We start from the raw sequence: 16,735 nt of genomic DNA, 5'->3' as shown, positions 1-16,735 counted from the left end.
ATTCAGACATCTCATAAATCAACATCAATCAGATTGAATTCTTTTAGGTGACAGGCAATAGGAAGATCATTACCAGAGTAACGAGAAAAGGGAAAAAAATCCCAGAAAAGAGAATTATTAGAAATCTCCCCTCTGTAGTGCTAAAATTCAAAGTAAAACTACTCAATGGGATCACTTATTTGAGAGGAGCTGCCTGGATAAAAATAGATTCCTCATTGATAGTCAGATCATTGAGATTCCGAAAAAGGAGACACTATTGAAAAAGTGCCTGCAAACTGGCTTTGTTTAGCATCTGACTGAGATGTGGGAGCCCTGCAGCTACCAGCAGCTTCCTGCCTGCCCCTCCTGGAAATGCTTTAGATAGTACAAGCAATAAACACTACCCAGTGGGAAACTCCAGAGTAATGTTTTATATTGATTACATGCTAACAGCACGGAGAAGCTTGACATGGACTTTCAGAAGCTGAATGTGTGAGCTGAATACATTTTTCTAGTAACAAAGAAGATAGCAAATCTAGGCCACTACACCATCCTGTCATATAAAGAGGGTTTAAAATTACATTCACGGTCCTTCTAAGCTGGTGACAGTGGTGTGGTTCTGAAAAGCCTGACATTATTCCTGATTTTCCTGTAAACCAAGTTAATTCCATTAAAGTCAATTACAAATCAGATCAATGGGATTTGTATTTGAAATTTCTTGTGTTTGCCAGGTTTTTTTTTTTTTTTTTTTTTTTTTTTTTGTGGAACCAAATAATTTTCACACATATATTTTAGATTATGTATTTTATATAGTTACTTTAAAAAAAAGCACAAAAAACCCAAGCAAGCCAGGGTGACCTTGTAATAGGCTTGAGAAATATATAGTAAAGCGAATTGAATTCAGGTTGCCAGGTGTGGTTTGCTGAGTGACTAAATTTCCTAGTAGCTGTAGGTATTGTCATGAGGGGCAACATTCTTGCTCTACAGAGAATAGAACTATTCTCAGGGAATTCATAGTGTTATAATTATTTTTATGAATTCAAAGTTCAAGTTTCGGTAACTACTAATGTTTAGCATTTTTAAGAATCCGCGTGCACAAACTTGATATTGAGGCTTGTGACTGAATATTTTTATGTGCTCAGTATGAGATTTCCCTTGATTTTTGTTTTTGCTGATACAAGTCATTCCCTTATATTGCATTTAGTAATGGTCATGGTACCTCAACTGCATTTCTGTGTGGAAATCTATCAAGCCTTTTTGTGAGGGATCTTTGGTTTTTTGTTTGTTTGTTTTTTAAGTTTGTGGTGTGCTTTTCATTGGTGCTCTTTTATAGCTTTCTCCCTGCTCTGGACACTGCGTGCCTGGTGCCTTTTCGTCTAATAGTTCTAGTTGCAATTCTGCCAAGTCTGTTAGAAGGAAAGGGGCTGGGTTTAAGTTTTCCTCTGAAGGAATCATCCTGACCCCTGGCAAAACCCTTGGAAACTAAGCGATGGGGGAGGCTGCAGTGGGAATACCCTTGATGGATGGGTTCCAGGGCTAGGCTGCCCTTACAAGCTGTTCTTATTCACAAGCATCAAGTGCAAGAGACTAAGAAAATATTTGAAAAGAAAGAAACTATGTCAAGTCACTATAATAATATTTTATAAGAACTGAGGAGTACTCACTTTAGTCCTCATTTAGTGTTGCATTGCTAACAAAATTATGTATTAAGTCAGCCGCTCCCCTCCTCCACTTTATCTCACTGAGGGCTGTTGAAACCCAGTAATTCAGCAGCTCCATCATCTGGCTGTATGAAGCTTTGGGGAAGCTATTTGAAGTGAGTACACTTCTGATGCCAAGGGCAGAGGCTATCAGCTTCCTTCTGCTTTGTGTAACCACAGCTCAAGAAATTTTAGCTCTGCCCTCCACCTCAGTACATGTGCTTACTTTGAAGCAGCCTCTACACCCTTTCAGCCTGGGTGCCACCTCTGCAGTTTCAGCATCTATAACACAGTTACCTCCCCAGAATACATGTTCTTTAGGAATGATTCAAGGGTGTACAGAGCCCTTGACCCTAGGTAGAACCGTGTCCTCAGCTGCTGCTTCCTCAGACTTACCCACTCACCCCATTCAGCAATTCCTTACTGTGTTTCCTCATCAGGCTAGGTGACTCATGGGTCCTAATTGCATGTGTACTGTCCTTTCATTTTCTGGCATTACTTGAATAAATTATTTTTCTCTAACTGAAAAATTAATTGCATTTTAACCCAAATAAAATTCAAATCATCTCAGTGAGTAACTTCAGTGAGCTATTCTCCTTGCTGATCCTCCTCTACACCCATCTCATATTGCCAAGAAACTCCAGTCAGGCTTTTGAGACTCTACAAGTAAGTATTGCTTTTTTATGGATCAGATCTCTCACATATATTGCTACCTTTGAAAAAGTTCTTTATTATGTGAATTTCAGTTATCATCATAGTGCTTAATTATACCAGAACACTGAACAAGATTCTTCTCTATATACAACTGTGTTTGCACAGAATGGTTCAGAAATGTTGTGAAGAGTAAAAAAATTTTTTTCATAGCTTTAGAGGCAGAAGCTATCTCAAGCTTTCTCTAAATATTGATTTCTGGAAAAAAAAAACAAAAAAAGCAGAGTAACAAATGAAACTTTCAAAAGCCTGCAAATGATCAAAACAAGAGGCCTCTCACTGAGGCTCTTTGATATTCTTAATTATAAGAATCACTATCATCTCCTGTTGTAAAATATATAATCTCTAACAAGAGATCTGCAAGCTAATGATTTAAAAGCAAGTAAACACAAATATAAACCTTGCCAAAGACAGAATTATTTTCATTTCTAGGAGTCCCTGATGACAATTCATAGCTTATGAGGAAATTGGGGTGTCTGTGGTTTTAAGCTAGGGTTAAATGCATTTTTAATTACACTTAGTTCACTGAAGAATACATTTTTGGTTGCTCAGAATCGGTGGGGATAAAATTTCCAAAGTATATATACTTTCTATCTGGAGAATGGAAAGAGGGGATTCCAGCATATGCATTGCCAGTAAGAGCCCCTCCACACACACTTCTGTCCAGGAGGAGTTTGAAATGCTCACCTGAGTTGGGTGATACCCTTGGCTAAACCCCCCTGACATTTTGGTTGGTGAGAACTTAAACCTCTCACCACCTACATGGCTTAGTAAACCATGATGTTGCAGACTAAGGCTTCCTGCCAGTCTTTATTCAGTGTAAGGGGATTTAATATGTGTTGGGGTCAATGTGTGGCTCTTTAGTAAAAGTCCCATCCTTTGCTGGGTCTCTTTGACTCCATGTCACGCGTCTTCTCACTTCCCAGATCCCAGGACAGCATCTCAAGAGGGAGGTTCCCTTCTGAGCTGCTCCTGACTGCAAATTTACTTTACTCCATGCAAATATGCCTCAAATACTGCTTCTTACCATCAGAAGACGATTCAAATCACTTAACTGCATATGCCAATCACCCTAGGGTTCCTTTATAATCAGCAGAGATGCATGCCTAAATCTGACTCATCCTAAAGTAAAGGTGTATAATAAAAGTAACAAAAATGTCCATCTTATTCTCTCACCTCTCTCAGACCTTTACTGTAGGACAGTATGAATCACATTCAGATAAGCATATGTCTCTACATTGGATACAAAAATGGGCTGAGGTGGCTAGCTTTAATATAGACACTTACATTGTAAATATATGCACAAATACGGACATAAACCAGTTCAAACTGTGAAGTCTCAGAGCCAAGAATTGGCTGCTGACCCAATTTTATTAGCAGTATTGGTCATAGCTGGATTGACCGGCGGTCAAGGATCTCCAAGTGCCCACACACTCACTCCAGTCCTAGTGTAGGCAGGTGAGATCCAACAGCCTTAACTGTCTTTTCTGTTAAGGACAGTTGCAACTAAAATGTCTTTTTCAGGATACCGTACAGAGGCTTCTTTAGGCTAGAAATAACAGTCTTTGGGAATCCTTGGAGGTTGGGACTCTCTGGTATGTGATGTGGTATGTGATCACTTTTCCAGTGATGTTCCACACCACATAAAGTAATGAATTTATTAATGAGATGTCAATTGAATGGCACAACTGTGGACAATCACCTGGAAATCAAGGTTATCCCTATCTCCAGCAAGTATTTAAATAGGATGCAGTCTGTGAAAGTTGTTAATAATCTTTTTTTTTCCCTCAACACAGAGTGCTGAAACAGACCCTGCTTTGGGATCATTACTTGCCATGAAGGTAAAGAATTTGGGGTAAGAGTCTCACCTGGTGTGACTGGAAGTCAAAATGCCACTTAGAGGGGTGATGACCTCAGTATGATATTTAAAGCTTTCAAAGAGAATTTCAGAGATTTCAAATGGGAAAAAAATCTCAGTTGGGACCTCAGTTCTATAAGTAATGATAAGGAGAAAACAATCTCAAGAAATCTTTAAATAAGTAAAAAGCAAGAATTATTGTTTTGGAATGAAAATGGCTTTGCCATTTAACTTTATGTACAGCAAAGGCCAAGAATTCTCATTATTCTCTTTCTTTTAGACCCAATGGCAGCAGAATCAAAATGTTCTTTTCAATGTAATCCCCAGGGGGTAATTGAAATATAATTGCATTTTTTAATGAGGTGTTTGGATTCTAACTTTATTTTGTTTTAAGATACTTGTACTTTCTAAGAAAACCAAGTAGTCTTTTCCCAAGAAAAGGACAATAAAGTCACTGAGGTTTATCTTTTTAAATTAATTTTAGAGTTCAATGGAGAAAGAATTTTTATTCTTTGCCCCTAATCTATATTAAAAAAAATTTAAAATCACTCATCTTGCATTTCTTACTTCTCATTTGTTGTGAACTACTGAGACAGTGCCAGTTCTGATTATGGATAATTATAAAGCTGGCACAGACACTCAAGGATAGTCCAACAATGGCTTGAGCAAAATAAAAGCAGAGAAGTACTGTAATAGGTACATATCATGTCCTCATCTGAGAGCTGATACAAAACACTCAGATGCCCCCCGCAATCCCTAGAGACATTTTTGCATTACACAGTGCTCTTAATCAATTAATTTTTTGTGGACTACATTTTGCCTTCACTGGAGAAGATATGAAAAACTTAGAGCATTAAAAAAAAAAAAAAAAAAAAAAAAAAAAAGGTAAATTATCCTCTCACCTTTGCTCATAATTCACTTTATTGGCAAGTTTGAAATGACTTGGCTCCTATTTAGATGAACATCTTATTTATTAATTTATTTATTTATTTATTTATTTATTTATTTATTTATTTATCAGGGAGGAATAAACTATTTCATTTGGAAGGCACCTACAATGATCATTTAGTCCAACTGCCTGACAACTTCAGAACTGACCAAGAGTTAAAGAATGCTATTAAGGTCATTGTCCAAATACCTTTTAAACAGTGACAGGCTTAAGACTTTCAGAGTGAGAGTCTGATTCCTATGCATACTGTAACAGAATATGATAAAAGTAAACACAACTGCAAGGGAACAAATCTTCTTGGGTTTTTCTCTTTCATTTCCAATTTTTGGCCAAATAGCTCATGCTGTATAAATTCTTTGCTAATGCTGTGCTGTATATAACCTTGTTCATGGATTCTTGTCTACAGATGTTCCCGCTATATATTAGAGCATCAGATACAATAAACTTCAAGGTGTTTCTTTCACCTGAGAACACTGTAAGCCACACCATTTCCCTCTGTGGTGCTCTGCTGAGATGACATTTTAGTATAACCCTGTTTAAAACATGATGCAAATATAATAGGATTAAAGAGAGATTTGGGAATGAACAACAAAAATTATTAAAATCACTGAAAACCTCTATGTGAAGGTAATCTAAAGAGTATCATTAAAGAAAATAAATCCATAAGATCTCATAGAAAAAATAAATGGTGCAGAAAGTGTTGCAATTACTCTCTCCTGATATATAAAGGACTAGGGAATTCCAGCAGAGCTGGAAAGTGAGACATTTACAACCGTTTTGTTTTGTTTTGTTTTGTTTTCACAGAACAATCAATATGAGACATTAATCTCCTCTGCCTCCCTCTGATATAATTGGGTTAGTGCATTTTAGAAAAGGACAAAATATACACATAGATAATAAAAAATGAAATGTCAGAGTGAAAAGCCCGAGTTGTGCACCCTAGTGCACAAAGTCAACACTGGGTATCAATTTAAAAGTTAGCTAGGGGAAGGCTGCTGTATAGCTGCCTGCCTAGGGGATTCAGGAGTAGAGTGGAAATTGTGATACTTCGCTGCTGATCTGACCTAGCATAGCAATTTGATGCGTAAGGTCAAATGTTGTGGCCCAAAGAGGGACACACAGGGGACAAGGATTCAGAGATATACCTGAATTGATGGTAGTTTATTCAGAGACAGAGGCAAGGCCCTGGCAAACACTATTTTTGCACAGATTTTGCAAAACCTGGATCTTGCACATCCTGATCGTCCTGTAGAGGCCCTGAGCCTTTTCTGAAGGTCTTAGACTCAGCAGGGTTTCCTCTGGTTCAAACTGGTACAAGCAGAATGCAAACAGGCCAAGGGCTGTCATCAGATGTTTTTTTACAGAAGTGGCTCTGGCAGTTTTCAGGGGTAACCTCAGGTTCCCACAGCTATTCACTGCTTTTGGCTTTGGCTGCAGGAACCTACCCAACTGCTGAGCTAGCAAAGCAGAGTACCAAAGCACCTCAGCCTGGGACTAAATGAAATTTCCAGACATTTCATAGGGTCTAATATTCTCACTCTGAATGTAACAAACTGGAAAAAAACCCAACCCAACCCAAACCAAACAAGCCAGAGGGAAAAGTATATGCAAAAGAAGCACTAATTTAACCTAGTTCCTATGAGGAGACATCCTATGTTTGTATAGTTTCTACCTAGAAAATACTGTAATTTATTGCAATAAACCAGTTTAGTAAAATCCACACAGCTTTATTTGTGGATATTCACAGATGTATTTGAGATCAAATGATTTAGTTTACCTGTATAATATACAGTGGATAGGTATACTATTTGGATTAAACTTAGTTTCTACCTGGCTTAAAGTAGATTTCAGGGAATTTAGGAGTACCCATGCATTAAATTGCAGTGGTCATAAAAGAGCTTCTGATTATAATTCATGACCAAATAAAGTGGCTAGCAAATTTTCCTCAAAGCAAGTGTTGTCATTCTGGAGTAAAAGGGAAATCTGGAGAATGTTGTGTGATTATGTGGGGAACGGGTTATGATGGTATTGTTGTTGTTGCTCTATGCTTTTATTTTCTTTCCTGGAAAAGGACTTGGAGACAGACCAGTGGATGTAATGGTAGAAGTTCCATAGGTGTTCCAACTGGTGAAGTGGTGTTTTGGGGATTTATCCTATTTTATTTTATTTTTTTACTTAACATTTAGAAGCAGCTAAGCCAGTACAACTCTTGGTTTCAGTATGGTGAATTTTATAGTTTCCTAAGTACTTTCCTCTTTTCCTTGAGACATCTGTGTGTTTTCCAGAGAAAAACTTTCCAGGGAAAACTTTGCTTCTTTCTTCCTCCATTCATATACACCAGTGTTTGTGAAAGGAGAGACGGCTAATGTGATCTCCATTATGAACTTGAGAATCTTCTCTGGAATGTAGTGCTGTAGTGCTCAAAAAAAAAAAAAAAAAAAAAAAAAAAAAAAGTATGTAAAAACCAGACAGACTACAACAAAGAAGACAAGTACTAAAAAAACTAAGATTTTTCCCTTTTCCATTATAATAGTAAATTGATAATAATTGCATGTTCAACAAGGGCAATGATCACACTGAAAAAGACTAAGTTCTTCCTTGCTCAGATTAGTCTGAAATTACTATGAATACATTTAAAATAAGCTTTCATCATCACCCTAGGTTATTATATACAACAATGCTTTTTGATTGAATTATGGATTATAAATCCATTTTGGATTTTTTTTTTTTAAAGTACTTTAACAGGGCTAAAAAAGGATGGAACTTGTAAAGTTATTATGGACCTATTTTAGAAAATGTGAATTTTGTTCATGCCTAGATTTTATTTTGCTTACATCTGTATTGCCACAAAATATAGTAACATTTCACAAATTATGAGAAATAATGATTAGTTGTACTGGGCAGAATCGTTTGACAATATGTAAGTCATATTTCAGAGTAGTGAAATAAAAAATGCTACAAAAATTTATGTATATGAAGATTTATATGCATATTTTGTACAAAGATTACATTTCTTGTTGAAAAAACAAATTCATGTGCCATATGTCTTGCTCAGAATGCAAGTGAAAAGACTTGAAATCGGACTCATCCTTTATTTTCACATTTGAACTGTATTTTTAACTTTTATTAGTATTAACTTTTGTAATTCTGAACAAATACTTTTCAAATTGGGACATTTATGAATAGTTTTTTACAGTTTTTCAAGTCCAATCTTGGCTACAAATACTGTAAATTGATACAAAATATGTTCAAGCATAAATACTTGTGTTTCTATAATACTGCATATTAAAAAAACACCCTGGCAGAAGAAGAAATATTGTCTAAAAATTGTTTTGAACAATATACTGGGCATTGAACAGACATCTTATGCATATTAATTTAAAAATGTTCTGTGAGTCTGTAGTCCTTAATCTGCATGAATCTTTAGAATAGATGATGCATTTTCTGTCCTTTAAGAATCTCCTTGTAAAGGATTTAGGTGACAAAATCCTATTGAATTCTGATTTTTTTTTTGTCTCAAAAAAATCCAGTTAGTTTTTCTCCTAACTTAAAATGGAACAGGTCTTTTAAGAGAACTTTACATCAGTACAAATTTAGCATACTTCATATTATACTGTTTTACAATTTAGAAATATAGTTTTCAAAATGTTTGCCAAAATCTGACTATTCCCACAATAACTTAGGTGTAGACATGGCGTTAATAATACAAGTTTGAATGTCGTGTCTATGGTGGGTTGACCCCAGCTGTCAACTAACACCCCATCCAGTCACTCAGTCACTCTCTCCCAAGAGGCTGAGGGAGAGAACTGACAGGGTGAAACTGATAAAATACTCATCGGTTGAGATAAAAGTACTTTAATAAATGAAGGGGGGGGAAAAAAAAAAAAAAAAAAAGACAAGAAAACAAGTGATGCTAGAAGCACTCACTCACTACAGCAGAGTCTGTCAGACAGGCCCCAAGCAATGGTCACTTTGGAAAAACTCCCTCCCTGTCTTTTTGCTGAGCATAATATTATATAGAGTATCCCTTTGGTCAGTTGGTGTTAACTGTCCCAGCTGTGTGCCCCCTCAACCTCTTGTGTACCCCGACCTACTCTTTGGGGCAGCACAGTGAGAAGGAGGAATGTCCTTGACACTGTGCAAGCACAGTTCAGCAATACCTAAAACACAGGTGTGCTATCAACACTTTTTTGGCCACCAGTTGAAAACATGGCACCATACAGCCTGCTGTGAAGAAAATGAACTCTATCCCAGCCAGACCCAGTACAGTGTGTATGCAGAGAATACATTTTAGGAATTTGCATGATTTCAGATCCAATATTTTAGCAAAATTAATAAGAATTTATTTTTTAATTATAGTTTCTAGTTATCTTTTTTTTTTTTTTTTTTTCAATGGCCTGGGCATGTGCCTGACATAGACAAGATACTCTATTTCAAAATGTTTGCTGCCCTGCATTGTTTCAAACATGAGTCAGAACATACCTGACACTCATCAGTGTCCATCACAAAACACAATGGTCATTTAAAAAAATAAAGGCTGTCATTCAGAAACAGGTCAAAAGAGAAGTCAAGAACTATTTCTTGACTAATTTGATCTCCCTCTCTGCTTGAGAGCAGGAAGTAATGACACCAAGTCCCATCAAATAGTCTTAACAGCTGAAGAAGATGGGTCAAATTCATTTTTTCCCACTGAAACAGAATTATTGTGAAGCCGCCAGAAGTACAAAGCCCAGAAGTGAAAACAACAGGGTAGCCTAGTGCTTAGGGTCCTCACCTGAAGAGAAAAGCTGGGGTCTACACAACTCAATGTTAGCTGTCTGCTTATTAGATAATAGATTTTAGTATTGAGTTAATAATTTTGGGATCCTTTCCATTTTGTTTTCCAGCTTATGTTTTCTACTGTGTTTCTAACCCTTTGGTTTTCTTCTAGCCTTTAAAAGAGTTTAAAATCACTCATTGTGGCTCTGTTATTTGGATACAAGAATTTATATGAAATGCATAGTATAAAATTGAATTAGTAGATTAACTGATTATATAGGACGTTTGCAATTACATAGTCTGACCTGCATAACACAGTCCATGAGATTTTGAATTAATTCCCACTGGAACAGAAGCATATCTCTTAGACAAACACACAGTCTCAATTTAAAAAGCGGTCAGTGATGAAGATTTTACCAAAGTCCTTGATATATAGTTGAAGTATTAAGATTTTTCTCTCAGGTAAAAATTTGCATTTTTCTTCAAATAACTATGTCAGTTTTAAGATTAATAAATACATTGTGATACTCTGTACCAGTCAATCTCTGAATTTTTTTATGATGCTCAGTGGAAGAATGTATTTATAAGAAGCCTATTTTTGTAATGCAAATAGACAATACGCTCTATAATAGAGTCTGAATTTCAGCTTTTGCTCTCATTCCCTCCTTATTCGTGCCTCTTGAAATGTCACTAGCTTTCAACTTGATCGAATCAATTACTTCAGGACTGGAATTTTCCATCCTTAGGGCCGAATTCCATTATACTAGTCCTTGCCAAGACACAGCCCCATCACGGAGAATCACTGTAAGCTGAATGAAGGAACAATTTCCTGCTGGCAGATTGACACCATCCTCCTGAAGTATGGAAGCTAAACCGTGGATATTTTTTTGGCATAGGAGTACCTGTGCCTGGGAACCTGCTGGCATAAGTAAACTGGTTATGGGTTGTGTATCTTCCACATTCTAGATGACAAAATTATAATTGGAAAACTGTAATGCGATTTGGGTCTCAATCTTTCATTCCAGAAGAGAACTGTTCATTTCTGAAACATATTTATATATACTGTTTTAGTAACATATGGTCTTGTTTTATGATGTATGTTGGCATTTCTTTCGATGGAAAATGCAATACAAACATGACTGACTGGGAAAATTGCTTATCAAAGTGTGGAACCAGAAGAAGAAAAGTTTGATGTACTTATCTCAGTGTATGAGCTTTTCAGGTACTTCCTGAAGAATATGGTCCCTCACTTAGTTTAGATAGATAATGTCAAACTCTGAGGTTTTCAGTATTTGATATTGTTCCCCAAAGACTACCTTGTAAAATTCCTTTTTTACTTTTTAGCTAGTTTTGTAAAGGATTTTTTTTTTCCTCAGCTGCCCCTTTTTCTCTTACATATAGGGGAAGTTGAAGTGGCAAGGAAAGATTACTTCAAGCTTTCATAAGAATGCTAGTAAGGAAAAAAACCTTTTTGTTACCATTAGGAATCTTGTATTAAAAGAAAATAAAAATTCAGTAAGTTAAGAATTTACTTCTATAATACTAGCCTAGGCTTGTGGTTGATTGGGAAATTGCTGGACTTTTTCTGTCCATGGTGGATAGACAGCTATTTCATATGGAACAGTTAAAATTCTGCTTCCTGGGACACGTCAATCACCAGTGTTTTGATGATATCATGCATCTTTCAGCAAGACATATAATGGAAAATTCCACAGAACTGGTGAAACCTAAACCAAATATCTGTTTCAAGTAAGTGCTTCAGTTGCCAGGGTTTTATATTTCTAAACTATTTGTAAAAATAAAATTATACTTTAGCACTTAATCAAAGAAATTATTAATGTCTTTTAAATTTGAAACTCAGTTTAATCAAAATTATTTTATAGGTATATGCTTGTCATTATTAAATGTGTCAAGGAAATGCTGCCTGTGATCACTCAGTTCCAGATATTCTTGGAACAGACTTAATGGAAATTTTTTTGGATGCAGAACTCCATGAATTGCTTATTCCTTCCAACTATAACAACAACACTGAAATGAAGAAAAATTGCTCGTCTCTCTCTTTCTGTTTTTGTAGACAAAGTTATCAGACTAACGTGTTAGGGTTGATCCTAGACAGGTACAGTTCATAAAACCACCAGATTTTTCCTCTCACCAAATGCTTATTGATTCCCAGTAGTATGAAATTATCTTTGTGCATCTTTGGGAAATACTGGGTTTTGATTTTGCAAAGCCTCTGGAAACTGCAGACATTTGTGATCAAAATGTTACCAGTTGAATACTTTTTAGAAATTCTCTGCAGTTCATATTCAGACATTTAAAAATCTACCTGAGGTATTATCTCCCATTCACTGGCTTAATCCATTTTCCCTCTAAGAGCCATATGTGAGCCTTTCAAAAGTTACTGCCTCCCTTACTGACTTACAACCAGGAATTACATGAGATTTAAGCTCTGAATACTCACCATGAAAAAAAAAAATATTTAGTATTCTAATGTGGCTGTTGAACTTAAAGTACATCTGGTATACATTTTTCTCTGTATGTACCCACCCCCCCTGTCTTTTCTGTATATTGTGGATATTTGGCAACAAATTTGAAGAACATTTTCACACATTATATTTTTAAAATGTATGGGTTTAACTGTACTTCAATGAAAAGTATGCAAAACTGCATTTGTGAAGGCGTCTTAATAGTCACACAGCTGTTCTTTGGAACATAATTCTAGTAATTGTAACAAACTGTAGAAAGTTTGCATTTTAAAGAAATGCAGTGTTCCTTATGAAGCCAAAGGAGCACATGTGCTAGAGCACACTTGTATCTTGGAGGTTGAATATAAGTTTCGCAAAGGTGATTAAAATAAGTATTTCTAATTCTTCAGCTTTTCCCTTTTCAGAGGTCTCCTGAATGATTCATTCCTTATGATTTAATAACTACTCTCCATCTCCATCTAACATCTGGTGCATGAACAACAATAATTAGCAGGTAATATGTTGTGGCAATGCCATTCATTGCTTGCATTTGGAAGTGTCTACGTTATGCAGTTCAGCAGTGGGCAGAGAGCTGTGCTGCCTCTGTCTACACGGCACTGCTGGTGATACACAGAGACACTGCCCTGAGTTAGAAAAACAATAGGTGAAAACTACCCCAGGGGTAACCACTCACCCTGCTTCAAATTTCAGAGGTATTATTTCCAAAAATGCCACTTCAAAGTATCTCTGTGTGTTGGGTTTGAGTGAGTTGGCAGGGGTTTTTGGTAGCAGGGGAGGGGGCTAATAGTGATGGCCCCTGTGAGAAGCTTCTTGAAGCTCCTCCAGCTGCAAGTCAGACCCGCCTCTGCACCAAGGCCAAGGCAATTAGTGGTGTCTGTGATAACATATTTAAGAAGGGAAACCTCAGAGGAGGAGTTGGTGTTGTGAGGACAATATCTGTGTTCACCAAGGTAAGTGGAAGGAAAGAGGAGAAAGGGGGGCAGGTGTGCCAGAGTAGAGACTCCCCTGCAGCCCATGGCAGTCCACAGTGGAGCAGATGCCCACCTGCAGCCCGTGGAGGACCCCATGGCGGAGCAGGCTGTTGATGATGAAGGCGGCTAGGACTCTGTGGAAAGCCACCGCTGTTGTAGTTCTGTGCTGGAAGGACTGCAATGTGTAGGAGCATCTTGGGGAGGTCTGTGGCCTGTGGGAAGGACTCACATCTGAGAAAATTCGTGGAGGACCGTCTCCTGTGAGACAGGAATTGCGCTGGAGTAGAGGAAGAACACAAAGAGCACCTCTCCCTCCCTGAGGAGGAAAGAGTTCAGGACTGACTGTACCCCCCATTCCCTGTCCCCTGTGCCGCTGCAGGGAGGAGGTGGAGAAACTGGGATCAAAGGTGAGCTGGGGAAGAAGGAGGGGTGGGAGGAAGCTATTTTTAAGATGTAGTAATAGCTCACACTGTCCTATTTTGTCTGTTAAGTGTTGTTAGTGTCTGAATAAAATTGATGTTCTTTTTTCTTCCCCTAACGAGTCTGTCTTTTGCACATGACTATAATGGCTGAATCATCCCTCCCTGTACTTATCTCGATTCCTGAGCTCTTTATTTTTCTCCTTCCCAGCACTGTGGATGGAGGGGTGAGTGAGCGACTGTGTGGTGCTCGTTGCCCTCTGGGCTCAAACCAGGACACTCTGCATGGAGTACTGTTACAGAAGAATCCTGAATAAAAATCCTTTTGGAGAAAGCTAGCATGTGTAATAGAAAACATCCTTAAGTCATCACAGCATCAGCACAGCTCAACTGCTTGCATTTCTTTTGCTTATGAGCTGTACTAGAGAATGTCGTAGTCAGATTGGTGTTTACTGCTTGGGACCATGGTCTACTTAGTTTCTGAAGGATAAAGTATCTTCTCTCACACTGAAGATACTGGTGATAAACAATGAGCATAATTAGTTTTTAAGTGTTGGAGAGTATGTTCATTTGCTTGGAATGCAATAGGACCTATTTTGGCTTAGGTAATGCACACAGCTACAAGACAGATGGCTCCTATCCCCCAAAATTAAAAATGTAAGGGCTCTGAACCCACATATCATTCTGAAATATCAGGGACTAGAACAACCACCTTTCACGTGCCTTCACTGCAGGAGGCTTTGTGAATGCATGTGAAATGGTGAACAAATGTTGGTGTGGGAATTCATTATTCTGACAGAAGCCAGAGAAGCATATGTATTAGAGCATACTTCAAGCCATGAGAAAGACACCACCTCTGGATACCTATTTCCTTTTCTTCACATTGCTGTCCAAAGAGGCATAAGGTCCATGGGGTCACTGGTTCTGTAAAAGAGTAGAACAGGTTACATTAACTCACTACCTAGTAAGACAAACAGGGGTTATTTGAATTATTTTGATCAAATAAAAGCTCCTTCCCCAAGAGAATGAGGAGAGAGTGGAGAACTCCCAGAGGAATGAAAAAATGCAAAGTAGCTATGTTAAAATCAAAACTCTTGACTGACATCGTGCATTAAAGGAGATAGGATGTGTTGTGAGGAAGGAGATAGCAGGAAGCAGAATGATTGCTGACATTTAAATAAAGCTACTTGACTTTTATCAGATAGGGGGAAATGATTACTTAGCACTTACATTAATTGCTGAAGAGACATAGGAGACTTTAATTTTGGGAGTAAGAATGACGGGATACCTCATCAAGGGTGCAGAATAAATTTCACTTGGTCTAATAAACTCAAACACAAGAAAGGTAATTTTTTTCTTTGTGCATCTTAGACTGGAGCAGAACTTCACTGGAAGCAATTTGTTGAAGTCTGTTAGTGCTGGCTGTTAAAGACCAGAGTTGCTTCCCAAACTGGTGTCACCTGGCAAAGCTTCTCCCTGCAGTTGCTGACTTTTGTTTCAAGAAGTGTATCTGTGTTAGCAAGCAGCCCCCTCCTTACAAACCTGCTCAAGCCCAGGTGTTTTCATTCTCGGGGCAGAATTTGAAGGTGGGGATAGTCTGCTTTCTTGCAGTTCTCTTCCTCACGTGCATTTCTCCAGCTCACCTGGAACCACCTGATGTTTGCTGGGCAGCATATTCCAGATCTGGCAATTTCATTAAACCAAAAGTTTGGCTGCCCACCCCCTTTTTTTTTTTTTTTTTTTCTTTCCATGACAATGCAGCAAAGAGTGAGCTAAACATGGAAAACTGTCTGTAGAGTTCAGAATACATTAAACTCTCAGTAAAGGAACTATAGACATGTATGCAATCAAAACTATGTTCTTGTATCCGACTTCAGTTCGACTGTTGGAGAAACAGCATATACTTCAGGACTATATATATATATATTTATATATATATATATATGTGGTATCCTTTAAAATACCTATGTAGCAAAAGCAGATTAAGACAGTGAAGATTTAACCATGTTCCCTGGACCTAAACCCAGTGGCTCAAACAGAGATGAATCAAAAACAGATTCCTCCAGCAGATGACAGAACATCAAAGCTGATCACTGCCAGCTAGAATGGCGTGGTTTGGCTGAGTTACTTGTGACAAGAAAGACAAATAGTTAAAATTTTAGTAATAACTGATTTCAGAAAACATCTTTCCCTAGACTTTTTTTTTTTTTCCTGAGAAATACAAAGTTCAGTAACCAATATACCTGAGATTTTACTGCAATTTCCCAGCAAACACTCACGAACAGAACTGAGAGGAAAATGTTTTCTCATCACAGGAAGCTCCTATTCTCAACAGAGATTAAATACTGAAAACGCCAAAAATGCTCATGAATCAGCAGTTTAAAAAATTTAATTAAATATAAATCAACACTTTTGTTTTGATTTTCATTAGTCTTATTCATTACCTTGTAAAATAATTAATGCATTTTTTTTAATATGACTCAGTATAGTCTTAAAAACAAAATACTTTTAAAATAAAAAAATACTAATTTGGGGGGATTTAAATGTAAAAACATTTTTTCCAAAGCATTTTATCAAAAAAGCTGTCTTTATTTAAACAGCTTTCACTTTGACAAATTGGCATTTTATAAAAAAATACATCTACAATATAAAATTTCCTATCAAACTTAATCACGGATCTACCAAACACCACTGTCTTGGATGATTAAAGTTATTAATTGGAGCACTGCATTAAATCCGCCTTTATGCCGGTGAGAGCTCCTGTAAGTAGATGCAGACCACTCAATTTTCAGGATCCGGTGTGAAAAACTGATGCAAGAAGTAAGGATATTAAAATATAGGGAGGCAATAGGCCTTTATGAAATTACTTCAAAGACCCTCTAAAAAAATTCTTAATTAGTTTTC

General features: G+C 37.2%; 1 protein-coding gene across 1 annotated transcript in view; it reads right to left on the bottom strand.

Moving 5' to 3' along the window:
- LOC113491174 overlaps positions 1-15,505 on the bottom strand; it is an 83,787-nt gene extending 68,282 nt beyond the window's left edge. Inside the window, exons 1-3 of the mRNA XM_026867924.1 lie at positions 15,475-15,505; positions 14,696-14,755; positions 13,486-13,670 (exon numbers count right to left, since the gene is read on the bottom strand). Of these exons, the coding sequence (XP_026723725.1) occupies positions 13,486-13,670; positions 14,696-14,755; positions 15,475-15,505 (276 nt within the window). The remainder of the gene's footprint in view (positions 1-13,485; positions 13,671-14,695; positions 14,756-15,474) is intronic.
- Positions 15,506-16,735: the final 1,230 nt, after the last annotated feature.

This window comes from Athene cunicularia (genome assembly GCF_003259725.1).
Source record: "Athene cunicularia isolate RWA chromosome 1 unlocalized genomic scaffold, athCun1 chr1_part1, whole genome shotgun sequence".
NCBI lineage: Eukaryota > Metazoa > Chordata > Aves > Strigiformes > Strigidae > Athene > Athene cunicularia.
The sequence above is the reverse complement of the archived record's forward strand: the minus strand, read 5'-3'. Positions and strand labels throughout refer to the sequence as shown.